General features: G+C 34.5%; 2 protein-coding genes across 6 annotated transcripts; one reads left to right on the forward strand and one right to left on the reverse strand.

Annotated features, from left to right (window-relative positions):
* The first annotated feature begins 800 nt into the window (after positions 1–800).
* On the forward strand, positions 801–8,152 carry LOC136801315 (BTB/POZ domain-containing protein KCTD9-like). 2 transcript variants are annotated; one of them, XM_067057957.1, is made up of 10 exons: positions 801–1,052; positions 2,641–2,762; positions 3,267–3,313; positions 4,096–4,149; positions 4,309–4,372; positions 4,550–4,605; positions 5,114–5,550; positions 6,214–6,325; positions 6,684–6,817; positions 7,410–8,152. In XM_067057957.1, exons 1-10 carry the CDS (start codon positions 873–875, stop codon positions 7,533–7,535), a joined length of 1,332 nt encoding a protein of 443 aa, XP_066914058.1. In that variant the 5' UTR covers positions 801–872; the 3' UTR covers positions 7,536–8,152. The 2 variants fall into 2 exon arrangements, with proteins under 2 accessions (XP_066914058.1, XP_066914059.1); XM_067057958.1 differs by lacking the exon at positions 6,684–6,817 and having other exon boundaries at positions 7,410–7,485.
* A 1,790-nt stretch (positions 8,153–9,942) lies between these two features.
* Positions 9,943–26,479, reverse strand: LOC136801314 (5'-nucleotidase domain-containing protein 1-like). Of its 4 annotated transcripts, none has more exons than XM_067057955.1 (14): positions 26,350–26,479; positions 19,148–19,256; positions 18,736–18,833; positions 18,364–18,435; positions 17,251–17,360; positions 16,898–16,983; positions 16,628–16,715; positions 16,258–16,432; positions 15,874–15,926; positions 14,850–15,019; positions 14,384–14,512; positions 13,187–13,219; positions 11,642–11,855; positions 9,943–10,772 (listed from the first exon to the last, which is right to left on the reverse strand). In XM_067057955.1, exons 2-14 carry the CDS (start codon positions 19,244–19,246, stop codon positions 10,651–10,653), a joined length of 1,449 nt encoding a protein of 482 aa, XP_066914056.1. In that variant the 5' UTR covers positions 19,247–19,256; positions 26,350–26,479; the 3' UTR covers positions 9,943–10,650. The 4 variants fall into 4 exon arrangements, with proteins under 4 accessions (XP_066914056.1, XP_066914054.1, XP_066914055.1 ...); XM_067057953.1 differs by having other exon boundaries at positions 19,148–19,265; XM_067057954.1 differs by having other exon boundaries at positions 19,148–19,275.
* Between the last annotated feature and the right edge of the window lie 661 nt (positions 26,480–27,140).

Genomic DNA, 27,140 nt, shown 5'->3' on the forward strand with positions numbered 1-27,140 from the left:
ATGAGATGCCATTCTAACAGAAGTAACGGCTATCAGTAACATTTCTTTCAAAATTCAACAACTTATTTGATCGTTCTTCTGCGGTGGCACTTTAATGAAAATTATGGCTAGTTAATATAATAACAGACAAAGATAAATTACAGTTTGAACAAAAATATCAAATGTACATATGAAAACTTGAGCAAACTTCTTTAAAGATTCCAGAAAAAGAATTGAAATCATTGCTGAAATGAACTTCTGACTAAATTACAGTATTCAGTATTCAGTTTCAAAGACAGGAAACAAAATTTGACATATAAAACACTTTTTCATTTTTCCAGTCAAAATGAATCAGCTCATCATCATAACCAGTCTGCCATTTTGTTTGTTTTGATTTGCAGAAGTAATCACTATACTTTTTCTATAATTTGCATTTATAACACTCGCTTCAGCTTTTCAATGCTAAATCAAAACTAATAAACATGTAACATATAACATATAACGTAACAAGAAAATATGTATAACATCTACCGCTGTATAATTTTCCGCCATATTTTTGCGGAACACTTAATTGGCCGGAAAGCCGATTACGACAAACAAAAACAATTCGCAAAGAATCGAGATTCCAGTCCAGTATATTGCGTGAAGCTATGAATGCCTCCTCAGTCGCTGCGCTCCTTGCGGGGGCAACTACGGTGGCAATGCAATACGGTCATCTGTGTGCGGTGGCAAGATCTGCTAGAGGGTTTTTTCTCGAGATAAAACCTATTTTTAGAAAGGCTTACGCAATGAATTTTTCTCTTGGCCAATCAATTTTGCTGGCGCGAGAGGCAAACAAACCAAAATGCTACCATAACAGTGAAAGTTTATTTTGAAGAACAGGAAAAAGCTTTATGGTTTACAGTTTAGATTCTTTTATCCACACACACACACACTCAAATATCAACGAACCTGAACAACAGTTCAAAATACTAAAACAAAATGTCAAGAGAATAGTCCTCCAAAGGCAAAAGTTAAAGATGTCTGGTTTTCGAATCAAGCTGTTCAGAAATGGTAAAAAAGATTCTGGTTTGGTGAGTTTTTTTATTTTAGTTGTCTTTTATATATTTTGTATTTATTCTTTATAGCTATCCACCAGCTAGTCTCAGAGCTTACCAATTCTTCAAGATTTCAAAAGCCTACACAGAGGAACTTTTTCATGATCTGTTTTCATCATCCTAGGCGACCATCGAAAAATTGTTCCGTAAAAATGCATACAGGGCGAACAGGACCCTGCCAACGCACCGGACTGTCCGGTGTATTTGTCTGGTGGCAAAAAGTATCCTTTCGCTACACCGGACGCAAGAAGCGCTACACCGGACGCAAGAAGTCCGGTGTCAGTCCGGTGTTGCATACAGGGAATTTTGGACGCCGGACATTTATGAAACGAAAAATTAAGAAACACCGGATGCACTGGACTGGTCATGTCCGGTGTTTTGATTGTTCGGTGGGAAAAAATATCCTTCTCCAACACCAGACATCCGACTTCCTTAAGTCCGGTGTAGAAATTGTCCGGTGGTAAAAAAAATTCTCATTTTACACCGGACTTTCGCGTGTCCGGTGTTCGTTAAGTCCGGTGCGTCAGCAGGGTCCTGGGCGAACGGGCGGTTGGAAAAATTCCCAAGTTTTTTAAAATCACTTCTGTACCGTGAGTCCGAACATCCGACAGCCCTGCTTAAATCCGACCCCCCAAATAACTGCTATGAAAAAAAATTCTATGTTTACAAACATTCCCTCTCCAAGTTGAACAAGAAACTATATTGCAAGAACTCTCGAATCAAAACATCTAACAAGATGACTAAAATGTGAAGATGTCAATTAATGTGATAAAAAAGTGTGAGTTGTAAAAATAATTACCTTTATTATTCTGAATCTGTTGCTCGTGTTTAAAACGTTAACAATTTTGTAATAAAAAAATATGCTTTGTATAAGAAGCATTTAATGTTTTGGTTCAATTGGTTCAGTGTATCAAATCTCTCAGTTTAGTTGACACTTTGGTATCTTCATTGTGTCACAGCAAAAAGTTTGTTTTTATTTTAGTTTGTATCTTTGAAGGACCCCATTGGATTTAGGCAGGCCTGTCGGATTTAGGACCACTCATGGTAAGTCGGGGGGAGGTGGTGACACGAAACAGAACAATTTTCTGATAGCCGCCAGAGCAATCAAGAAAAAAGCTACGGTGAGTGGTCCTAAATCCTACAGCCCTGCCTAATTCCGATCCCCCAAATGTAAGGTTGGAAAGTTCAGCAAATCCCAAAAAGAAATTGCAATTTTTGCCTGAAAATTAGATTTTTTTCTCTAAAAATATTGTAAATTGCATAGTTATCAAGTGTCTTGCATCCTGCAGGGCACGTACGACCTGTTGTCCCGCTGTATGCCCCCTAAAATCCCAAGCTGAATTTTGCGCTCGCTTTGTTTGCATCTGATCACGCATTCGGAATTTTGAAACTTGGCAACTATGGATTTGTATCAGTTGCTTGGATTGCAATGTAGATTCTGTGGTTGAGAAGAGTCAATCATTTATTCTGTCATGAAGAATATTGACAGTCCTCTATTGAGAACAAACAATTACACCATATTAAAGGAAGATAAAATGTGTTTTTATTTCACTCTCAATTTTAGGTGATTTCAATTCCTGAGTCTTATGAAAGTCTAGTAAATGTTGCATCCAATAAATTTGAGCAAAGAATATCAAAACTTTATTTATCGGATGGATCATTAGTGACCACCATCAACCTCATTAGGTATCTTACTTCTAAAAGAATTTCACATTTTGTGTCTGTCACGCTTAAATGGTAGGTAAACTGCAATTTTGAATGGTTTGTCAGGGAGTTGATTAAACTATGAAAGAAGGATTTTGTGCAGTCTTTAAGACAAAAATCTTATTGTTTTTTTGAAAAGCAGTAGAATGATAAAATTCCCCTTAAAGTCAAAGTTAAAGAACATCAACAATACCATCTTTATCATCCTAAGGGCTTTTGATGTGTAAGCTTTTGATAATAAGATAATAATTTCATCTTCAGATCTCCCTAATAACTCTGCTTGGCTCAGGAAATTTAACTTGTATTCATTTATTGCATTAGCAAAAATCTGTTTTGAGGCCTAAAATAGCCTGAATTATTGTAATTCAAGCCTGAATTTACACATATGATGTAAATTTAATTTGGCAGAAGGTGCAAAAAGTATATTTTGGCGAACACATTATTTTCCAGCTTATTTTTATAATTTAAAATTGTTCCATTTATTAGAGATGATGACACTTTGTATGCAGCTAAAGAAGATGAACGCTTTCAAGGTAGACATTTTTTTATTATTAGAACCTAGTTTATAAGAACATTGAGGCTGAAGGAGTCTGAAAAATTAAGAACGCATTTAAGAACATTTTAGGCTGAAAATTGCTAAAAAAATAAGCACATCCAGGCTCAGCCAAATTTTAGGTGTTCTAATAAAAAAAAACGTGTATTCTATCATCCATTTTCATATTCTTTACACGATACTACAATTCTACTTTTCAACTTGCCAAACTTACAAAAAACATTTAAACAGGAAGCATAGGGAAGCATAAGCAATGTGATTTTGAAAGAATATTTCTAGCAGCGTTTCAACATAGACATCGCCAATAATTCTTACCTTTTTTTCGACTGCAGTGCTGGAATTACCTAAAATCTTTTTAATAGCATCAGGTTCTTTATGATAATACATGTTTTTTTTTATAAGCAAGTGTATGCCCCTTGGTCAGGCTCGTGTATGCTTAGTTCTCAAAGCATCCAGACATAGATTATGCTTATTATATGCTTATGAATCATGCTTAAATTCACCCCGAGCCAATGAAATTTTAGAAATTTTGTAAAAATTTGTTCAGATTTGGGAGCAGTGGTAGCCGTGGAATGTCTTTTTTTTACTTGACCTCAACCAAACCATTTTAAACTGATAAAAAATGACAACTTGAAAAATATTTCAGGCTGACACATATGCTTATGTTATGCTTAGGAATTCTACAAGTCTGAGCCTTCATATGCTTATAAGCTTATAAGCGTTATGCTTTATAAAAAAAAACATGTAACTTTTCATTTGAAGGTCAAGGCCCACAGTTATTGTTGGACAAGCTATGTTTGTGCTCAAAAACTAAAGGTAAATAAATTTTGTAGGACCCAACATGTTGAACTTCCAGAAAAAATTAATTCTAAGAATATGTAAGAATGTGAATTGGTCTGGAAGAAGTACTTGTAATTCATAAGAAGAATTTTAAAAGAAATTTTGATCATTATTTTCATTCTCGAATTCTTTTAGCAGTCAAATCATCGTCTGATTGGATCACTCTCAATGTTGGTGGCAAGCTTTTCACTACCACAAGGTAGAAAGTTTATCGCTTTCTTTTGGATTCTAAAGTATTGCTCAAGTTTTTTCCCTACAAGATAAGCACTGCATTTTTGGAAAAGCTTTTTTTTTGATACAATTTTAATACTTTCCTTTATACTTTACTTTTATATTTATTCATATATTTACGACGTATGGCATTCTTCTTTTTTAGAAACACTTTGACACGCTATCCGGACACGATGTTAGCAAGAATGTTCAGCATATCAGGTAATTTATTGTTATATTTATTCGGGTCTGTAAATTTTCAAACGAAGCCAAGAAGGAAGACAAAATGGCGCCAGGTCTCTTGAGAAGTAACAAAGTTACCTTCTTCAGTACCTTTGGAAAAAAGGCTATGTGGCTGAAGTTCGAAAGGAATCTTAACTTTTATTACATGGAATCATTAACAAGATGTTGTAATAGTTATTTCAACATGAAAACAGTTTTCAGATTTCAAAAGTTTAGGCAAAAAGAGGTACCCCATAATCTAGCCCAATTGGCTACCCCATTGGCTACCCTGCTTTTTAGACCAACCCGATCGTGAGTGAGGTGAATGGTGTGGCGGCCTTGTCATACAGTGTCACGCTTGAATACATATCTAATCCAATAAACTTCAGCTCTGTTCAGCTGCACGTTCAGTGCAGCAAAATCAGCGGAAAATAACCCATCATCATTTTTTTATTACCGAAATTCAAAATGAATTATTGCAAAGAAATGCATACTTTTTCTCCTATAGAAACGTGGAAGAGTGCTGTAGACGCGAATGGAGCTTATCTAATCGATCGAAGTCCAGAATATTTTGAACCCATCCTCAATTTTCTTCGGCAAGGAATTCTCATAATAAACGAAGGAGTAAATCAAAGGGGTGTTTTAGAAGAAGCTCGGTTCTTTGGATTGATTGAAATCGTCAATGAGTTGGAATCTGAGTTGCAAACCATTGAACGACAGAAGCAATCTGTTACACGAAGTGAATTTATGAGACTTTTAATGACAACTTCGAATGTTGATAAACTTCGATGTCAAGGTGTTGACTTGGCCGGAGCTGATTTATCTTACTTAGATTTGAGCTCAATCAATTTCAAACATGCCAACTTGTCAGGAGCCAATTTAAAAGGTGCTTCTTTGGGTGGATGTCAATTCAATTTGGCTGATCTTTCGAATGCCTGTCTTGATGTAAGTTTAGTCAGTCAGTCATTCACATGAAATTACCTATTCAGTTGGTAAGAATTATATAAGAAACAGCCTCTGTACACCACAAACGTTGCATCGACCAATATTATTAAAATTATCGTGCTTGTACACCACACGCTACTCGTTGTTTTGTTGTCGCAAAAAAAGAGCGAAGCAAGTGACTATTATTATTATTATTATTATTATTATTATTATTATTATTATTATTATTATTATTAGGGGTCATCCATATACTCTTAGGTGCCAAATAAACGGTCCCCCCGCTTGTTAATTTTAAAGAATATTTTCAGTTGGCTAAAAGAAGTCCCCTTATTTTGCTCCAAAAAGCCTGATTTTAGCCTATATTTACCTTATTTTGGGGTTTTCATAAGTACAATTTCCAACCCCCCCGGCAATTAGGTCCCCCCCGTTTATTGAAATTTCAAAAATTTTCCAACCCCCCCCCGTTTATTCCAACCCCCCCCCGTTTATTTGGCACCTAAGAGTAGTACGTACGCAAAATTTTTCAAATATTCGATACCCCCTCCCCCCTTCACTGCGTACGTACTATGTGGATGGCCCCTTATCGTGTTTGTTAGTAATTGGAATATTGAGTTCCGAGTTCGATTTCTAATCTTTTTAAAGGCTCTCCTGTTTTGGTTCTAGGATGCCACTTTGGAAGGGGTTCAGATGAAACGAGTAAACTTAGAAAGCGCATCGCTCAAGAATTGCAAATTTGAAGCTACGGGTACTAAGAACCAAAAGGCGAATTTAGAAGGTAACAATTTGTTTAATGAATATATCATCCTTTTTATTGCTCTCGATACGAAATCCTATTTTTCTTAGTCCACATCAAGTTGATTAGCTGAACAGCCAAATTTTTTATTCTAATTAGTAAAATGAATTACTCGTTGGCAAATATTTCCAAAAATTAACGATATCAAAAAGTCAAATTGCTACAATTTGGTGGACCCTGTGCAACGAATTTTACAACAACAAACTCCTTAGGGGCCATTCAAAAAAATTGAATGGCCCCTTAGTCGAATCCACAAGAAAATTCTATCGGTTTCCATCAACTTCGATCATACTTAGAATGACGTCATTTCCTTCCATTGTTCTTTCATCTCAATGATCAGGTGCAAATTTGAAAGAAGCCTCATTGGAAGGAAGTCAAATGAGCAATGCGTGTTTACGGTTAGCTGTCTTAAAAGAAGCCAATATGCGAAACTGTGTATTGAGAGGTGCTACTTTGGCTGGAGCGGATCTAGAAGTAGGACATTGCTGTACATATAATACAATCTATATCTACAATCAAAGTCATAATTTTTGAGAAAAAAAGGAAATCCTCACGAAATCTTACAACCACAAACGATTTGGTAGTGCTCTAAATTAGGTTGGAAGGGTAGAGTTTTAACACCTTAGAATCTGAGGATCCAGAAGTCCAAGAATAGTCCAATAGGGCTCAGAATATAGCCTGATTAACCAAAATTCTCAATTTATTTTGACCGAGATTGTAGAACAGGAACATGGTATCTTTTATCCTTAGTGTCGTTTGAAAAATCTTTTTGGACCTACCATTAGATTTTTTCTGACTTTTGGCACAAAGTTGCAAATAGCAATAGCCGACATATAACAGAGCACGATTTTCAATAAAATCTTTTGTCAAATTTTTCCGAAAAAAATATTTTTGGTTAAAATGCTGGAAATGACCGAGTTTTCCTATTTTGTGTACAAGAACAGTCATAGTAATAGCCGGCGTAATCTAATAGTTAACAAAATGCACACCTTTAAATGAGACCATGACTTGTAGTATTAGATTTTATGATAAAAATAATAGTTTTGTATAAATCGTTTTTCTTTAGAATTGTGATTTAACGGGAGCGGACTTGGAAGGAGCCAACCTGAGAGGAACGAACGTAGTGGGGACTATATTTTTAGATATTGTGGCGCCTCTTCATATGGTCCAGTTCGAAGGTCCTCAGTCCTGAACATGACGCGATACGGAGGAAATTTCTTACCGAACGGACACATTTTCCAGCAAATGAACTAAATGTATTTTAAATTTCTATTGAAAATACTCCTTATCTCGAAGGCAGTTTCGTAAGTAAAGACAAGATTTTCCGTATCTTTAGAAACAAACCAAATCTCATGTCGGTTATCCCGTGAGAAATCCCGGAAAAGTCGAGAGAATATTTCGGGAAATGAAACCTTATGCAAAACGACAGTAAGCTTTCAATAGAAAACAACTTCATCTCGTATATTTTTTGACTCAAACTGTTTTTCGTTCATCCCTTGGGAGCTCGAGAAATCCAACCTTATTATTTTCCGGTTCTTATGACTTTCTTTCCAACGATTTTTTGTGCTGGGGTAGGAATGTCTAGCACTCGGTTCGAAAATAAAAAAAAACAGCCTTTGAATTCAGACTTTGAATGGCACGTAATATTTTGGTGGATGAGGTTTTTTTTTCTTTTTACAAGTTATTTTTTTTAGAATATTTAATAGCTTTTTTTAAAATTAGAAATGTCATAAATTTTTATTTATCATCTTTTTAAAGAAAAATTTTTATTTTCATAAAAAATGTTTATTTTGATGTAGCCTAGGCTAATTCTGATGGTGATTTCTTTTTAAAGACACTGTTTGTAACCATGGTAACAAATGCCACAAATTTAGATTTTGTATCCTTTCCTAACACTAAAATTTGACAATACCGATGACAAGTCTCTTTGCAAATTATCAGCCTACTCTTTTTGGCTAAAATATAAAACAAAAAAGCACTTAAATTGACTGAAATTTAGTAAAATTATGGGATTCCTCAAATGAATTTCATAATAGATTCGCTGTTTCATTTTATAGTGGGGGGAAATTTGTAAAATCGCTCGAATTTTTTAGTCAAAGCACTTGTTATACATTTTTGGAAAGCTAAGGGGTGGGGGAATCAAAATAACTTGGGTGCCAGTTTTTTTTTCGGACACTTTGGTGTGATTTTCGGACAAATACGACGGTCTCAGGCAAAAATCATAGGGTGAAAAATTAACGAAAATTTTAGCTTGAGAAAACGGAGACCTGTTGTATATTTTTGGAAAGCTCTCAAAAAATTAAGATTAATGATATATTGCGAGTATAGGTGATTTCAGTACCTAACTCGAGATATTGAGCTTCCGAAAGCGCAAAAACTGGACAAAACAGCTGTTTCTGGCTGAAAAACACTGTTTTTAAGGATAAATATATCGAGTTAGGTAAAGAAATCACCTATACTCGCAATATATCACTAATCTTAATTTTTTGAGAGCTTTCCAAAAATATACAACAGGTCTCCGTTTTCTCAAGCTAAAATTTTCATTAATTTTTCACCCTATGATTTTTGCTTGAGACCGTCGTGTTTGTCCGAAAATCACACCAAAGTGTCCGAAAAAAAATTGGCACCCAAGTTATTTTGATTCCCCTACCCCTTAGCTTTCCAAAAATGTATAACAAGTGCGTTGACTAAAAAAATCGAGCGACCTAAAAAAAACGAACAAATTTCCCCCTACTATTAGCTTTCCCAGGAAAAACTTCATATTAGCAAATGTTCATATGGCCAATTTCGAAGGAATTAATACTCAATTTATTTACAAAATACAAAATACCTTTACTAGTATCACTTTAATGAACTTGGATCGAATTCGATATAAAATAGGATAAAAAAGTCCATGTTATGCTAGGTTTATCCAAAATTAGATACTCTTGTTTTAATTACCGCGTGGAAAGCTTTTAGACAAGTTGGGATGAAGTAAAGAAGCTCTAAAAAACACTTGATAATAAGTCCCAGTTCCTATTAGGCGTGAAATATCATGTTATCATTCTCATCGTGTCTTTGACGCAGGTGCGTAATAAAGAGGTGAGTTGATAGTCCTTCTAAATTCGATGGCGTCAGCATTTTTTTTTAATTCTTAAATTTTGGCACGCTTTACATTACAGCCTAAATGGTTAAAAGTTTTGAAAATTTGATTTTATGTCGAGAAAGAATTTAATCAGCTTTCAGAATATCAAAGCAAAATTTGTAAAACTGGGACTCCTTCCCACTGGAAAGATTGGCCAAAATATCGTCCCTCCCCTGTGGAAAATCATCCTCCAATTATTCTCCCACTGAAAATATTCCTATAAACCAATTCTCACTACAAAATATTCACATTTTTCCAATCCCACTGAATTTTCTGACTTGAAGACAAAAGAATTGAAATCTCAAGCCATAAAAGATATGGGAATATCAATCCCCATCGAGTTTCAGTCCGTTATCTTTATCCCCAGTGGCTGCAAAAATCCTACCGGGTTTGTGAGAAAGGGGTGTACAGAAGACTTGTAATGCGGTGTCGAGTATTCATTGAGTTTTCATAAAATAGAGGTGTTACAAACAAGTAACGCAGCTTTGAAAATGTTATCTTTCAATTATAAGTATATCTAAGTCTTATAAAAAACGTCAAAACTATAAATATTATAAATCTCAAAAATCTTAACTTTAACTTCAACCTATGAAATTTTAAATAATTATAATGCGAGGCCAATTTAATTTGTTGTTTTACAGGCCAAGCTGCCCAAAAATTAGGGTCGGTCGGCCGGCGAAAAGATAAAAATAAAAGTAGTATTTCACCAATAAAATCTCCTGAAAGGCAGCATAAACTACTCCATCTTGACAAAAATGCAAAATAGAAAATAAAAAGCCACAAAAAGGTCAAGCTCATGGATAAAATGAAAAATTGAACATAAAATTCTCAAAACCTTGGAAAAATTACCAAATTTTGAAAATTTGGCAGTCTGTAAAGCAATGAAAATAAAAATGTACTATCAAAATCAATTTTATTTTTATTTAGATTTTTGGAATTTCAGGGTCGGTCGGGCCCGTAAAACAATTGATCAAATTGGTCTCGCCTAAGGCATACAAAAATTTCTACTAAATTTCTTTCTGCCAAAAGCGAAGATTTCATTCATATCATAAAGAATTCTCAAATAACTTGGAAAGCAAGCTAAACAGTCAGTTGATTTCGTATAAAGTAAATGGTAAAGATCTCATTTTTAGAAATGGGCCTAAATAACACAATCATACAAATTTTCATTATTTTGAAAACATTATTCATTTTTTCCATTCTTCTCATCCATACAGTGATCTTTTAAAATCGATCGAGGAGCACTTGGGAAAAATCCAAATTGAGAATCCGTAAATTTCGGGAATTTCTCCGTAACGGATGTTTCTATAAATCATGAAAGATTGGAAAAAGTTAGATCAGCGGACCGAAGGACCCGATTCAAAAGAAAAATCACCTTTTACCTATTAGGCAGAAAACAATACAAATTGGGCAATATTAATGCTCATTGTTTCAAATACAACCACGAAAGTGTAGACTGGAATAGTGTTGAAAAAATGTCTTCATGTGAAGTGGCATTATAAAATGGGTAGGCAAAATCGTGTTCCCATAAAATTGACCCAAAATAATGTCTGAGGCTTCGGCAGCTTTGTTATACCTTAAGGGAACTAATTTTTTCGGGAACAAAATTTTGCGGTTTTTGCGGATTTAGGCCAAAACCGTAAAATAAAGTTCTCACAAAATTTTTCAAATGCGAAAAACAAAGGTCTGGGTTTGCGGACTGACGGTATGTGCGGGCCAAAAATTGGCTTTTAAAATTACACCCTTACAGTGCAGCAAAAATCAGTGAAAATCATACCCTTAGTTAGAGTGCATTTTCCCCCAAATTTTCGATTCCTTTCGTGCAAAAAATGGTCAAAATTCTAGCATTTTTGGTCAAAATATCTAGATTTTCAAGAATTTTCTGAAATTTCTACCCTTACAGTGCATCTCTAGTTTTTCCGACCCTTACAGTGCATTTTAAACATATTGGAAAAGGTACCCTTAGGACCTGCACATACCCGTCGGTCCTTTTGCCCAGCTGCCCCCCCCCCCGGGAGTATAACTTAACTGACCTAGCAGCAATATTCCTTACATTCTCAATAGACCTAAAGGTAAATTACGTCACGAACATCACTTGCCTCGTTTTGAAATTATTGCCAAGGTGATTAACTGTAATTTATGTAAAGGTCTATTGTAAAACTTTTTCAACTAACCTGCCAAATAGTCGAGTAATGGAATTGCCAAATCGCTATAACGTCTGATGATATCACCCCAGAAAGTATTGATTTCGTGAACTTCATCGTTACTCGTGCTACCATTTTGTTTACCGTTACTCGTGGTACCATCTTGATGAGACGATTGTGGGTGTGTGAAAAATGAGCCCCATTGAGAGGAAGCGATGAGTAACTTTTCTTCTTTCAGTAGTGGCTAAAATAAGTTTGCTTAATTAAATCAGATTGATTTTCGCGAGAATAAAGTCCGTCTCAAAAATGTGGACACTTTATTTTTCGAGCATTTTCTCAGCACCCATTTATGCTATGTTAGAAAGTTATACACCGTTGGAAAGATATTTCCGAGGAGAATAATCTAAAAGATAAAGGATTTTTGAAAAATTGAAAAATGAAGATGAAAAATTGAAGCTTTTTTCTACTATTTTAAAAATCATGACACCAGCCTATTTAGAAAATTTAAACCTTGCTGATTTCAAATCTGTATTCAACTTTTTGTATCTTAAAAGATAAAAAGTTCAGCACTGTGAAGTTAACCTAAAACGGCCAAAAATTACCAAAAACGTCAAAAAGCTTTCTAGGAACGATACAAAAAATCTGAACACAGATTTGAAATCAACTAGGTTTAAATATTCTAAATAGCCTGGGGTGATGATTTTCAAAACAGTAGAAAAATGATTTTTTTCATCATCATTTTTCTTCTTCATTTTTCGATTTTTCAAAAATCTTTTATCGTTTAGATTATTCTCCTTGGAAATATTTTTCCAACGGTGTATAACTTTCTAACATAGCATAAATGGGTGCTGAGAAAATGCTCGAAAACTAAAGTTTTCACGTACTTTTGAGAAGGACTTTAAAGAGTTTTGCGAAGTTTTTTGGAATTATTTTCGCAAACCAGCATTTGTAAAAATTTCGCGCGGATTGAATACCGCAAATCAGCTAAAAATGACCCTAAATCCTTCACACAAATAGCAAATTTACTTTAAGCCGAAAATTGTATGGATTTAATTTTGCGAAAAAAAAATCGCGAAATTGAATGTCGCGAAAATCAATCCGATTAAAGTGAATTGAATTCATTTGGAAGAGGTAGGAGTAAATTTACAATTGGTGACCAAAGTCCATTGATTGGTTACCTCAGAAGGAATTAAACCGTTTTTTTTTTGGGGGGGGGGTTGTAGGGGTTCGAAATACCGTTTTCCCGTCAAAATTTTTGCTGAATCCCGGAATCGCGAAAATTGAAAAAAATAATAACACCGTCACACCGGTTTGTACAGGTTCAAATATCGGCATAATGACAAATATAAGGCCAAATCCCGTCACCGTCTGATTTTAAAATACCGTTTTCCCGTCTTTTTTTTCGTCAAATCCCGTAATACCGTACTAAAAAAGGGCCAATCCCGTCACACCGTAAAAGTACAAATCCCCCCCCCCCCGTTTTGGCTTCTTGTATTATAAGTTTTTTGATTATGTAAATCGAAGAGTATTTAAAAATATGCAGATGGAACGAGTTTTACAAGAATATAATTTTACCTTAATTTTCGGCCGCTTTGCTTGGTGATAAACCTAAAGAAACAAGCTATACATGATGAATGGACCTACCTGAAGGTTAATGTAATAAGAAATAAACCAGCTGCGCTGGAAGCTCCGGCTTACGAGATTAAAAGATGTGAAAGATGAGCTTGTTGAGTTAGTTGTGTTAGAACGTTGCCCACAAACTACTAATCAGAACAGATCAGAAAGCAAAGTAATAATTCTATTGCAGAGCAAGTATGAGAAATAATCTTAACAAATAAATAAACCAGCTGGAAGTTTATAGCTCTTCTAAGTGATTACACATGCTTTCTTGCCTAAAGAACCAACCCCATCCCCACCGCCCACTCATCCTCCACTAAAAAGTTCAAAATTGGAGCTAAGTAAAGGAGATAAATATTTAGAAGTGAATATTTCCAAGTTCTTATAATTTTTTTTTTCTAAACTTGCCAATAGCGAAGCCATGATGCGCCGTTGATTTGATTGTTCGGATAAAATTTTGGGGAGAAAAATAGCCTAATTAGAGGCCACGGCTTTTTAGCTAAGCATTATTTTTTCTGTTGGGATAATACTTGGAGGAGAGTAGGATAAACCAAATAAAATGGTAAAATAGTGTGTATGTAATAAAAAGTGGTATATTTGGAAAAAACTTGTTTCGAGTTTGAAATCTTTAAAAGGAATGGTCGCCCCAGCCAATGAAATTACGACAAAGTCCACAAAATATAATTTTCAGTTATAACACTGTAAAATTTCTCTGATCTTGTTCAAATTTAAACAAGAATTGTGTTTTAGTATCCTTTACTGAATTCTCATAGTGATATGTTTGTAAAAAATCTGTGTCGGGTTTGAAAAATCAAAAGGAACGGTCGCCAGCCGCGATGAAATTACGACAAAGTCCAAAAACGATCATTTTCAGCCATAACACTGCATCATTATGATAAAAATAAGAAAAAAAATAAGAGCTAATCTTGAGAAAAGCTTGTAACCGACAGGCGGACATGGGGTTTGATTTAAAGGACCTCCGAGATAGGTCCAAAAAGAAGTTTTATAAAGTTTACAAAATTATTCGACCCATTAATCGGCAAAAATATTTTGTCACGAAAAGATTTTTTGGTCAATTTACCGAGAAGGACATAATTTTCAACTTTTCTGATGGGAGGGTCAATATCTTAACGAGAAGAAAGAAAACTTGCATACACTTTGGTTGTTCTTGTGAAAGTGGACTTCTTCTGCTTCAAGTTCTTCCAGCACAGCTACTGTGTCCCATCCTTTCAAATGCTTGGGTGGAAAAACATCCGACTTCATACTGTCTCCAAAATACACAACCTGAAAATCAAGTGAAAGTTGTGCTTATGATTTTCTTTTCAAAAGATTATTTTGAAAATGTTGCAAATCGATAGTCAACATTTTATGACGAAAACTTATAAAAGAAAATCAATGTTTATCTGGTAAAAGAAATAGTTGCAATTATTAGGATCCTAAAGCTATTCTAAAGAATTCTTTAAAGTTATTTCAAGAGTACTGGAACTAAAAATTCATTATCAAAAATTGACGAACAAAATCGCTTTGTAAAAAAATCTTTATTCATATTTTTCTAATCAACGAATTTTTCAAAATTTATTTCTATCTATTGGCAACATTTAAAAGCATGACGTCATCTTACTTTGACTTCATCTCTTCCAGTGTACGCTTTCAATGTTTCTTCGAACTTCCAAGCGTTGCCCAACGAGTATATCGTGTGAGGTTTCAAAGTGTCTTTGACTTCTGTACTCTCGTCCCCATTTGCATCATTGTTGACGAAGCAACGATCCTTGTAAGATGGAGTAAAGAAATCTAAAAGTTATCAAAATTCATTCAAACAGTCTTCAGAAGGACTTGTGATACTCCTATCAACCCTTGAGCCTAAAGCAGAACTTATAAAGTTCAAGTTCAAGTTTACACAGATTGGATTTCGTAAGCCTACACGTTTTTTTTTAAGAAACTAGTTTTACCAAGCAGCCTCAATGCTTCTTAAGAAATCGGCCTTTTGAGCCTTAAATGTTTCTTACAAGTTTCTAAACTTTTTGACATAATCAGCCTTATGAATTGGATTGGAAGGTTCTTAAAAAAACCGAATTAAAAAATGTTATCTTCTCATTCTGAGCCTCAGCATGTTTCTTAGATGTTTCTTAGTTTTTAGACATTCTGAGCCTCATGTTTCTTAAAAGTGTGTTTCTTAAAAAAAACAACGTGTATTTGCATTGACCGATTAAATTATGACGTCATTAAAACCGAACCCAATCATTTTGTTACTTCACGGAGAGCTGGAGAGTTTGATCTAGTATTTGGAACAGAAAAAAAAACGTTTTTGGACTTCGACTAGGCTACGAGAGATCTGTTTTAGAGGCCTCTCCCAGTGGAAGCTTATTGTGTTTCATATTTTTTGAGTAATTCGATCGATTCAACTGATTCAACCTAGCTGGACCAAAAGTGCTCCTCAAAATAGATCATCCCTTATTTTCTTTGCTTGGAAGTTGTCTAAAGAGGTTGGATTGGCGGGAATCACTTAGGCTTTTGATTCTAATGACTGGTAAAGCGTTAAAAGTGTTAGAAAGTCTTAATCCACCACAGTTAATCATAAGTAACAATAATTTTTTCTAGCTATATGAGATCTCTAGTGTTAGTTTAGAGTTTAGAGAGACGCTTACTTGGCTTATTGGCATGTGTTACAATGAAATCAAAGTCGTTCGTCCAATCAGGTCTGAAAATAAAGTGAGATATATATTATTTTACAATTACTGGAAAGGGAGGGGAAAAATTTCAAAGTTTTTGCTGCAAATTTAATCACACTCCAATCAGTAATTTTTAATCTGGTTTCAATATAAAATAATACAATTCTCCGCCAATGGAAAGCCATGTCAGATACTTTTCAACAAAGAAGATTTAATAAATCCGAGGGGGAGATCAACATATAGTTATTGAACTCATTGATGAACTTTGTTTACTGTTACACAAAATCTTTAGTAAGTTAAACCATAGTATTCTTTTTCCACAATTCTGACATCATGACGTGAAAGAGAATTGTAGTTTACCCTAAAGCATATTCCATAAGATGTGATGCGAAATCAGTGTAAGAATCGGTGATGAGGGCCACCACTTTGCCAGCTTTCCGCAAACTACGGATCCAATCCACAACTGATTGTGGAATTTTCTTGATGTATTTTTCTTGATTTCGTTTGAAAGCTGGAAAGAAACCTCCAATGTCCTCTGGAAATAAGAAGATCACGCAAAATTTAATCAATTAGACACTGAGATCGAACAAGAAGCTCAATTAAGAAAACCATTCATTTTAGGGAAATAGCTAGAAATATATATGTTCAGTATACAAATACTGAACATATATATTATATTTCTAGCTATCTAGATGTAATCAAAGCCTTGAAATAAAGTAATCCCACTCACTTCTGAATGATTTGTTATCAAAGGATAGAGCGAGTGCTTCAATCATCTGTACATACAATGGCTTGTATGTGGACAAATGTTTACCATCCTATGCAAAGAAAAAAGACAAACTGATATAACATACTATAAAGTCCCTTCTTTCTCCACTTTGTTTATCCCTGGTTCAGATTGCTGACAATCCGGAGTCATGCCTTATTCAATTTCCCTGATCTCAATTATTTCATTGAGGCACTACAGAACAAACCGAAACCACACGATTCATCAACTAACATTTCTTTTGTCAGCTTCTTCTACCATTTGTCCCATAATTGAACAAACAGGCATCAGAAAGAAGTTCTCGATAATCCAATAACCCTCTGAAAAAGAAAAAGACAAAATGAATTAACAAACTATCTCCATTTCAAGACAAGTAGATCGGTACCTAAATCAATTAATGGCAAAAACAAAAGCCTTCACACCCTCTGCAGTAATGTCAGGAAAAAGAAACAGAATCGATTATAAAACACGTTTTGATCAAATTCTTTCAAATTTGAAATGTGGGTTTTGACTTGATAATTCGATTATAAACTTGAAATGGACTTACAATAAAGAACGAAAGGTTTAATAAGTTAAGGAACCCATACCAGCGTTATAAACCTTCTCTTTTAAGGTTTGGAAGAGAGGCCAAACTCTATCCTCTCCATAGTATGACATTGTCTCTTCAGCGTCGCATTCTCTCATCCCATGAGTGCAGCTAGAGAAACAGTTATATAATATAAATGACCCAGAATTGTAACTGAAATCTTAAGCCATTATATTCACAATTCAAAATCTATCGGGTTTGCCGAAAAAATGGGTATTAACCTTTTGACTTGAGCTTTGTGTAGTATTACTATACTTTAAATTTTGTAGCATTGAAAAACTGAGCTATGTGAATTATCATTATCAAGTTTTATCGGTATTGTTCATCTAAAATTCATGGTTTGAATCATAATACATGTAAAAAAAACAGCGATTTGAAAGGCCATTTGAGATGACTTGGACTGTTCTTTTCTCATTTTTAGTCCTGTTGAATTAGGTTTTTACCCTAAAAAAAGCATTTTGCTGAAATTTGGTACAGAGTTACTTTATTGGTCATAGAACCACCGGGTCATCTTCAAAATTTGAAGACTATAGTGATAACAAAAAGCTATGTATAGATTTCATACCCAATTTTATGGTACACTGGTTTTGTTCAACGTGCTAAAAAATGAAAAGGCTTCAACTGTCTAGGTTCCTTGATTATTCTTTAGGAAGATCAAAAGATATTATATACCTTAAGGGAAGAAATTTTCTCGGAATTTAATTTTGCGAATTTGGGAGTAATTTGCGAAATTAAATTTCGCAAAACACATCAAAATGTCTAAAATCACGAAATTAAATTCTGCGAAGTTCAGTTTTTGGAGGAAGAAGACGGCAATGAAGTTTAATCATGACTTATCATAGAAACATTCATCTTTGATGTTATTATTTTGTTGTTAAAGTTTGTTAATGTGACTGAAATCGTCTCGAATGTAGATGAAAATTATAAATAACATTTTCTCTGTAAAAGAAATTATTTTGAAATTTCTCAATCGCAAAATTAAATTCTGTGAAACTTGTGAAATTGGCTATCATTCGTGAAATTAAATTCCGCAAAATTTGCCATTTTGAAACTCTAATTCGCGAAATTAAATTCTGCAAAAATCTCTTCTCGCGAAAATTTGTTCCCTTAATACCTGACAACAACGCCATTTTTATCCAGTTTGACAAAGTTCCCCTTCACAATATCAAAGATGATTCCACGCTGACTATAATGAAAACAGAAAGTTGCTCAAATTTACGAACAAAGCTTTTCTTTACAAGAATCTTTTAGTTTTAAAATACAAATAAAGCTAATACCATCTGTGGTATAAAAGTAAAGCATTTAACTAAGATATTCTAGGCTGTTGGTATTCTAAACCTTCACATACTAACAGGTTTTTGCTTTAGAATTTTTGGGATTTGAAAAAAATCTACATGGAATAGTTCTCTTCATTGATCAATTCTTCTGATGAAGACAAGCTCCCTAATGGCATTGAAATGATTGTTAAATAAAATAATTGCCTCACCTAAAGTCTTCAAATTTCTCATAGTTTTCCATATTAAATGTTTTGGGACAATAACTCTTCTCGTTGACAAGAAAGTCTACAACACACTGATATTGTAGCTAAATTAACAGAGAACACATTTAGAAGGAACTAAATAAAAAAAGAACTATCATATCTGAAAAAGCTAACTAAAATTCAGAAACAACACTTGTTAAGCTAAAAGTCAAAAACATTCAAACCAAATGAGAAATCATATCACCAACTCAGGCTGGGCTTAAAAAATTGTTGGTTTGCCGTCACCTGACCCTAGATTTTTTGAAGGAAAAAAAATCTTCTTTAAAATGGCAATAAAATTTTTTGAGTTTAAATAAGCAAACTAAATAGGATGTCCAAAAAAGATCATCAAGACAAACGTAGTAAAAAAAACTTTTACCCTGAAAGTATCGGGGAGTTTGTATTGAACCATTGTATGATCCATATCAAATCCAATGCAATCATAATCATTGATGCAGAAAAGATCATTTGAAGTCATCTTTTGCTTCCTAAAAATACTATGGCAAGCTGTCAACAATTTAGACACCATGTTATGTCTTAGTTTACTATTACTGCAAGGTCTAAGTATGCTGGGCATACATATTTAAAAGGAATACCAAAATTGCATCTTGAGGCAGAATTTTTTTTCTTCTTCTTCTTCTTCATATCGTCAAATTTATATATATATATAATTTGTAATAGTATATACCTTGAACTAATTTTCATATGTTTTAGAGCTACATCATTCCAGAAACTTGATTTTGTAATTTTTCAGGTTAAAAAGCCTTTAAATTCAAGTTTTTAGTCTCAAAAACCGCTATAGCCATATCCCTTTGAAAACACAGATTTCTGTTTTCTTAGCTATTAAAATTGCAATACACGCCAACAAGTGATCAAGAAAACTCATCGAGGGCATATTTGACCTTTCCTGGATTAAGCAGTCCATGATTTCAAATGATTTTATTTCATTTTGGAATGATGGAAAAATTAAAAATGCTGTATAATTTTAAGAAAGCCTTTTTGAAATGAAATACTTGGCATGTTTCTACCTCTTATATAGGTTACAAACTATTGGTCACCTTCATATGCTACAGCATCTACAAGATATTCAACTCCTGCAACTTTGTCCAAAGATTTGCAAACCTGCAGGGTTTGTAGATTGAAATTTGTTGATTGCCTACATGATTTCTTTTCTCCGCCGTAACGAACGCCGACTCAAGGATAGCTAAAAGTTGCTCTGAAAGGTGAGTCTGCCCGCTGTGATAATAAAGAGAAGAGATGTCGCATGGTTTATCCTTGGTCAGTCATCCTTTTTTGACATCACTAACAAATAGCGACGTTTTTAAACCCTTAAACCCTTCAAATTCGCGACCAAAGATTTGCAAATATGGGTTTTTTGCAGGGTTTCTATTTCTATTTATTTCTATTTCTTTATTAGCATGAACTTTTTACAAGTTATTTTCGCTAATGGAACAAAAAATAAATAAATGAAAAAATATTAAGTAATTTCAGGTAATTTACAGATTATAAAACAACTATAGTGTACAATTCAATAAAAAAAAAAAAAAAAAAAAAAAATAATAATAATAATATCAAATTGAATAAAAAGTAGTAAATGAATAATAAATAAATAAATAAAATATGCTTTATTCAATAATTGAAAAGTCTAAAATCAAAAGACTAAGATCAAAAAGAGCTAGATTTAGGCAGATTCGAGAAGTCTAGTAGTATATTGAAGCTGAATGTGATTTCTCGGGATTTAACTAAAGATATGAATTGTTATAGGCATACTATAAATAAGTATAGATTATATGAAAAAGGTATAAAATAAAATATATATTTATAAAAAATATACAACTTGGTATTAGTAAAAACTTCGTTCTAAAAATCAGAGGATTAAGATTTATGACTAAAGAATAAGGATTAGAATAGAGACGCACAGAACGATGCATGGCGAGAAAAACTAAAAGTATTTCAAACAAGAAAGAAAAAGACCTAAATTTGGCTATAAAGTAACTCTTAAAATTCGTTAAAATTTAGGGATAATAATTTCTCTTCAAATTTATCACATTCTACAATATTTACAATATCATCAGGTAGACGGTTCCATAAGCAAATTGAACTTGGAAAGAATGATGAGCTATATACTTGTATTCTACCGTGTGGTTGGATGAATCGTAAGGTAGAGCAGCGTTGACGTTTTGGGATATTTTCTGGATCCATTTCTTTCTTTCTTTAAATGGAATGCAACATCTTTAGTTTGGCAATTGACCTACGATCCTCAAGTGACTTTAATTTAGATTTGATTCTTAGTAATGTGGGGCTGACATCATAATCCCAGGAGTTATAAATCCATCGCAGCGATTTTCGTTGGACCATTTCGATTTTATCTCGTAGAGCATTATTATTGGAAGGGTCCCAAACTGTGCTTGCATATTCTAAGATTGGGCGAATAAAGATTTTGTAACACTTTAAGCGAGTTTCGGAGTTGCTTTTAACAAGGTTTCTTTGCAGGAAGAATCGAACAGCGTTGGCTTTTGCACATCTATATATTAATAGCCGTAGTCTGTATGTCATTTTGTTTGTTTGTGTGTCACTTTCGTTTTCGCAAGCAATGTTTTGTTCTTTCAAAAGATGACTTTTGCTTCTTGCTCCACAAATGTTTTAAATCAGATTCGCGCCGTTTTATAAAGACTTTGTTTTGATTGATAGACTTTTTCTTTTTTTTATTTCTTTTCTTTTGCTTTATGTTTTCGAATGTAATTAACGACCTTATTTGATTTGAGACATTTGAATTCTTTTCAAAACAAAAGAAATCTTTTAAACAGAATCTCTGTTAAAGAAAAGAACAATTATAAAATAAAACACAAGAATCAAGTTTGTTAACAACAGCAACATTAAAAATACATTCAAAAGGCGGTAAAAACTAGAATTCTTTCTTCGTAAAAAGGGACCTTTAAACATGTATGTCGATAATTATTTTGCTGTAAATCTAAGTCATTGTTGAATTTGAAAAATTATTGAAGTTATGAGGAAGTTATTTTATAAAAAGCCACATAAAATTGCGCTATCACGCTTTTTTGTCTGTGTGTCCTAGCTGCCTTCCGGGGGGACTATGGTTGCGAGCTGACATTCGGCCCTGCCCCTCGGACCCTTAGCAGAATAAAGAGAATTTTAATTCACTTTTTGGAACTAATTTGACCAAATTTCTATCTTTCTGGGGGCAAAAAGTTGAAATTTTCCTATTTTTCTGATTCTTAGTGGGACTGAAGTTGATTTTCCGATTTTTCAAACTGCCATGTTTCAAAAAGGCACCCTTAAGTTAAGGCCGGCACATACCCATACCCTTCTCTTGCCTAAGTACCCCCCCCCTCCGGGCTGCCTTTTTTCGACGAATCTCGTGTCAAGTCTATTATTTCACTCTGCTTATCTTGACATCAAAGTTTTCCTAAACATCAAGAACTACGGCAAATATAACGCGAGCGAAGCGAGAAAAAATATCTATTGCAGAGCCGTCTCGAACGTCGCTGGTCGCCGGTATGGTGTAATTTGGGAATGACGCCCTTTTTCTGCTTTCTGATCATTTTTGCCACAAAAATCTTTTTCAAAATATGGTTAAAAGATACGTCACCCGGGAGGGATAGAGTCAAACTTTGAAGAGAATTCTTCTCTTTAATTTTGATTTCATCGTGTTTAAGCCGGTTAATGGTCCAAAGGACTTTAAATGCGTTCAGCAAACAGCTAAACCGGCGTGCGACGCCGGGTACCGGCTAGTACATTATTAATGTGAGAGTTCCAAGTAAGACGTTTAGTTAGAGTGACTCCTAGGTATTTAGCCTTCTCTACCAGTTCAAGGTTGATATTGTGTATGTTGTAGGATTCTACAACAGTGAGTCTTTTGTTAGTGACGGTTAGGATCTTACATTTGTCTGGGTGGAATTCCATCTGCCAATCGTTTTTCCATTTTGTTAGATTGGATAGGTCTTTTTGTAGCTCCTCTGCATCAGCACTGGTTGATATTGGGCGATACAGATAAGAATCATCTGCAAAAAGTGCAAGTTTAGAGCTTGTTACATGGTGCATATCGTTGATGTATACTAAGAAAAGCAGTGGGCCTAGAACAGTACCTTGTGGAACACCTGATGTCACAGCTTTACAGCTAGATGTAGCTCATAGTGTCCTCCTGGGTTGGTTCCCCCCACTAAAAATCAAAATTTTTCGGTTCCCCCCTCTTTTTTGAATTCCCCCAGCTATTTGAAGATTTTGCGGTTCCCCATATGGTTAACATAAAAATGCCTTTAATCAAGTTTGAAATTTTGGAAAGCTTGAAAAAATAGCCTTGAAAGTGCTGGAAAAATGAAATTGTATTGAAAAGTTGGTTTATCCCAAAAGATTTGCTGATTTTATTGCTTAAACAGGTTTTGCAACAAGATCACCTTGAGATCAGTGAAGTTCCCCCAGTCAAAATCTCCTAAATTTATGGTTTTCCCCCCTCTTTATTTTCCCCCAGCAAATTTCAAATTTTTCATTTTCCCCCATACTTTAAAAAAAGGGCCAAAATCAGAATCCCCCCCCTTTATAAAGGGGGGGGAGGACACTATGTAGCTCCTCTGACAACGAGGGTTTGGGTGCGATTAGAAAGGAAGTCTGATATCCAGTCATGAATGTTTCCACAGACACCGTAGTGTCTTAGCTTTATCATGAGTTTTCTATGAACCACCTTATCAAAAGCCTTACTAAAGTCAAGCAATACACTACCAACTTGTTCTTTATCATTCATACTTTTAGCAAGTTTATGTATATACAGTTTGCAGAAGTTGTGTCTCACAGGATCTGCGCTTTCTAAAGCCATGCTGTGATTCAATGAGAACTTTCTCACTTTCCAAGTGGTTTATTACATGGCTGTGGACTATGTGCTCCAAAACCTTACAAGTAGTTGAAGTGAGGCTGATTGGACGGTAGTTTCCTGCCTTAGCTCTGTTTTTGTTACCCCCTTTGTAGAGAGGAGAAATGGTTGCTTTCCTCCATTCATCAGGGATTTTGCCTTGTTCCATCGAGGCTGAAAAGATTAAGATGAGAGCGTCGGCTACTTCATTGGCACATTCTTTTAAGATTCTTGCCGAAACACCGTGAGGACCACTGGCTTTGGATGGGTTGAGATCGTTGAGAAGTTTGAGAAGACCATTTTTGGTGACGTGGATCTGCATGATTGCAGCGCTTTTTGGTCCATTAACTTCTGGGGTAGTTCCGTCATCAACTGAAAAAAACACTAGCAAACTGTTTATTAAGAATTTCAGCATTATCTTTATCGTTAGTGTGGATAATACCTTCATCTAATAAGGGACTGACTCCAATGACATCTGACTTTTTAGGTTTAATAAAGGCAAATAACTTTTTTGAATCACCATCACTATCAAGAATGTTTTCTTTGATGTAGTTGTTATATGCCTCTTTGTATTTGGTTCTAGCTTCCTTTTCAGTGGATTTATATTTCTCTCTGTCTTTTTCAAGCTTGGTCCTCTTGTACACACGATAACGCCTCTTTTTCTTTTTAACTGCTCTTTTGCAATCGGTGTTAAACCAGGGCTGGCTATATCTGGTAGATGTGAACTTTGATGGGACATGTTTATCTCGAGCATTGTCAAGGATTAATCTGAAATTTTCCCAGAGTTCATTGATGGGTGTTTCCACAGTTTCCGTTGAGGTTATCTTGGCAAGGTTGTCAGTAATATCTTTGCGGAGGGAAGCAATGTCAGCTCTTTTCCATACAAATACCTTTCTTTGGACAGGTTTGATCTTTTGTGGATGACAGATGATGTCAGTTAGAATTGCTGTGTCATGATCACCAAAGCCAGCCAACTGCTCACAATTTTCAGGGTTTGCAGGGTTTGCAGGGTGACCAATAGTTTGTACCCATACTTAGTTCTTTGAAACCAAGCAAAAGTTTATTGCCAGTGAAGAAAGAATGATTTTTAATTGAGAAATATATTTTGGTTACGGAATGACGGAAAAATACCTCACGTTACTAAAATAAGAATTATAAAATTTTTACTCAACCAAATCACTTCAAAATTTTTTAAAGCTGATATATATATAGTATACCATAACTTTATAATGAAACCTAAACATTTGATCAATCTTGAAAACCTTTCTATTTACTCTAAATTGGGTTCTTAAGTTGAATGATATCTTTAAAGCTGATTCCGATTTATTTCAGGGGTATTGCATTCAAGAAAAACAAAAATGTCTGTTGACCTTTTCCAAAAATCTCCTTTGATTTTCTAAAACCGTTATTATTACTTAGGTTAAAAACCATGACTTTGATAGCATAATCCTAAGTTAGTGTCAAGTTATCAAACACTTTAATGATACAAATTCTATAGTGACACCCTGTTTCATGGCAAAAATGGGTATAGAGTTAAAATGTTTAAATCTTTAAAATGCTATATGTAACTTTTGTTTTGCTGGAGCAACCCAGAACGGGATCGAATAATTGCGATTTGATTGTCAAACGTAATCGCATCTCAATCCATCGGCCGATTCATGGGTAATATTCGATTGTGTTTGATTGCGTTCGAGTAAGGTTAGATTGGTTCGATTGATAGTCAATTACATTTGATTTCGTTCGATTACGATTATGTTCGATGAATTTGATTGCGATTAAATCAAAAATTCGATCAATCTGTTAGATTTTTTTAGCGTGGACGGCTGAGCACTTAAAGTATCGTACGAAAGGGAATAATCTAATACAATTGAATCAATTGAACGTTACAATCGAATCAATTGAACGACAATTCCTGCGTAATATTAGATTGCGATTCAATTGCGTTTGACAATCGAATTGCAATTATTCGATTGTGTTAAATTGCCAATTGCGTTCAATTGATTCCGAATTCAATACACCGTTTAGGAGTCTCGCCATTTCACGGTACTCCATTGCAGAGGCCCGGTAAGAATGGTAGGTAAAAATGCGCACTTTAGTACTGTGAAAGGTTAGAGGAATGTAAACATTGTGAATTTTTATCTCTCCTTTAAAGAGAATGATTTAGATATTTGAACATGATATCAATGATAATTTTATAAGTCTCTCCTGAAAATTTCACAAAAATTCATCAAGAGGAAAAGAAGTTATGATTTTAAAGGAGTTCTTTACCTACCGTTTTTCTGCTATGTTTCCTTATGAGAACCAGATGTTTACCTACCGTTTTTTTACGGAGGAGAGTGAATTTTCCGTGATCGCTAAAATCAAAACAATGGAAAATTGGATTGACGCGTGCGCAGTCGACACTCCTAAACGGTGTATTTGTTCGATTGACACCGTCTGGATTGTATAAGCTCTCATTTTTCAGCATTTTCTATTGTGTATTATTCCTTGACATTAAAGTCATTAAATGATAGTCTCTATTTTAAGCATGATATCCCTTTAAAGTCAAGGTGGTTTCTGGTTCCCTTTAAAATAATTTTGCCCTAAACCATAAACGCGACTGAGTATAAATAAATGGTAATGAAAACTGATTTGACAGTCAAAAGAACTCTGGTTGAAGGGGCAATTAGATCAGTATATCAGAAGCCTTTGATATTCCAAAAGTTGAAAATCCTTACCGAAATTGTCTTTTTGATTTTCCACTGAAACTAACCTGAGATCAGGTTAATTTAAACTGAAATTATGCTGAAATAAAACGCTGAAACCACCGAAAACTCAGGAAACCTCACAATGTTCGGAGAAAACGAAAGTGAATTACTTCCTACTAACGCAAATTCTGATAAATAACGAGATTGCTCACGAGAATTTTTGACCCGCGCAAGCAAACCCGCACTTGTCAATCATTTTTTAGACCTGTCAATCATTTTTTAGATGCTTTTCTTTTCACTTGTGGTTCGGAAAAAAAGTGATAATAATTAAAAAAGACGACAGTCGATTTTTATGCATTTTTTTTTAGTTTAAAGTTTTGGAATACTGGATTTTCAAGAGAAGGGAAAGTCATGACTCTTGACTCTCCACCCACTAATAACCAACCTGATCTTTGAAATACTGTACTTGAGTCAAACTGCACTGAGGTGACACTACTTAGAAAATTTTTGTTTCTTAAAAATATAATGGGAATTTTCATAAATATTCAATAAGACCATAAAACCAGAAAAAGTTTAATCGATGCTGACAAAATAACACAAACTCCAACGCACCGTATAGGATTCGAACTCTCGAAAATGACTTTCACATGACTATCTGTCCACCACCTTATCCACCCGGCCCGGGGGGGGGGGGGTACTAGGATTGATGGGTGTCGGGTATGTGCGTGCCAGACCTCTGGACCCTTACCCTTAGAGAGACTGAATTTTGGTGAAAAGGTGACCCTTAGAGAGACTCAGTGTAGAAAAACCCAACCCTTAGA

This window comes from Clytia hemisphaerica, unplaced genomic scaffold (assembly GCF_902728285.1).
Source record: "Clytia hemisphaerica strain Z4C2 unplaced genomic scaffold, Clytia hemisphaerica genome assembly, whole genome shotgun sequence".
Classification (NCBI taxonomy): Eukaryota; Metazoa; Cnidaria; class Hydrozoa; order Leptothecata; family Clytiidae; genus Clytia; species Clytia hemisphaerica.

Bases quoted from the DNA above. Each gene is read 5' to 3' on its own strand.
- LOC136801315 (XM_067057957.1), top strand. From the start codon at position 873: ATGGTTTACAGTTTAGATTCTTTTATCCACACACACACACACTCAAAT. The intron at 2,763-3,266 runs GTATCTTACTTC...TCCATTTATTAG, and splicing joins ACCACCATCAACCTCATTAG to AGATGATGACACTTTGTATG. The intron at 4,606-5,113 runs GTAATTTATTGT...TTTCTCCTATAG, and splicing joins AAGAATGTTCAGCATATCAG to AAACGTGGAAGAGTGCTGTA.
- LOC136801314 (XM_067057955.1), bottom strand. From the start codon at position 19,246: ATGACTTCAAATGATCTTTTCTGCATCAATGATTATGATTGCATTGGA. The intron at 16,984-17,250 runs GTATGGGTTCCT...TTTCTTTTTCAG, and splicing joins AGAGAAGGTTTATAACGCTG to AGGGTTATTGGATTATCGAG. The intron at 11,856-13,186 runs GTAAAATTATAT...AACTTATTTTAG, and splicing joins CAAAGCGGCCGAAAATTAAG to CCACTACTGAAAGAAGAAAA.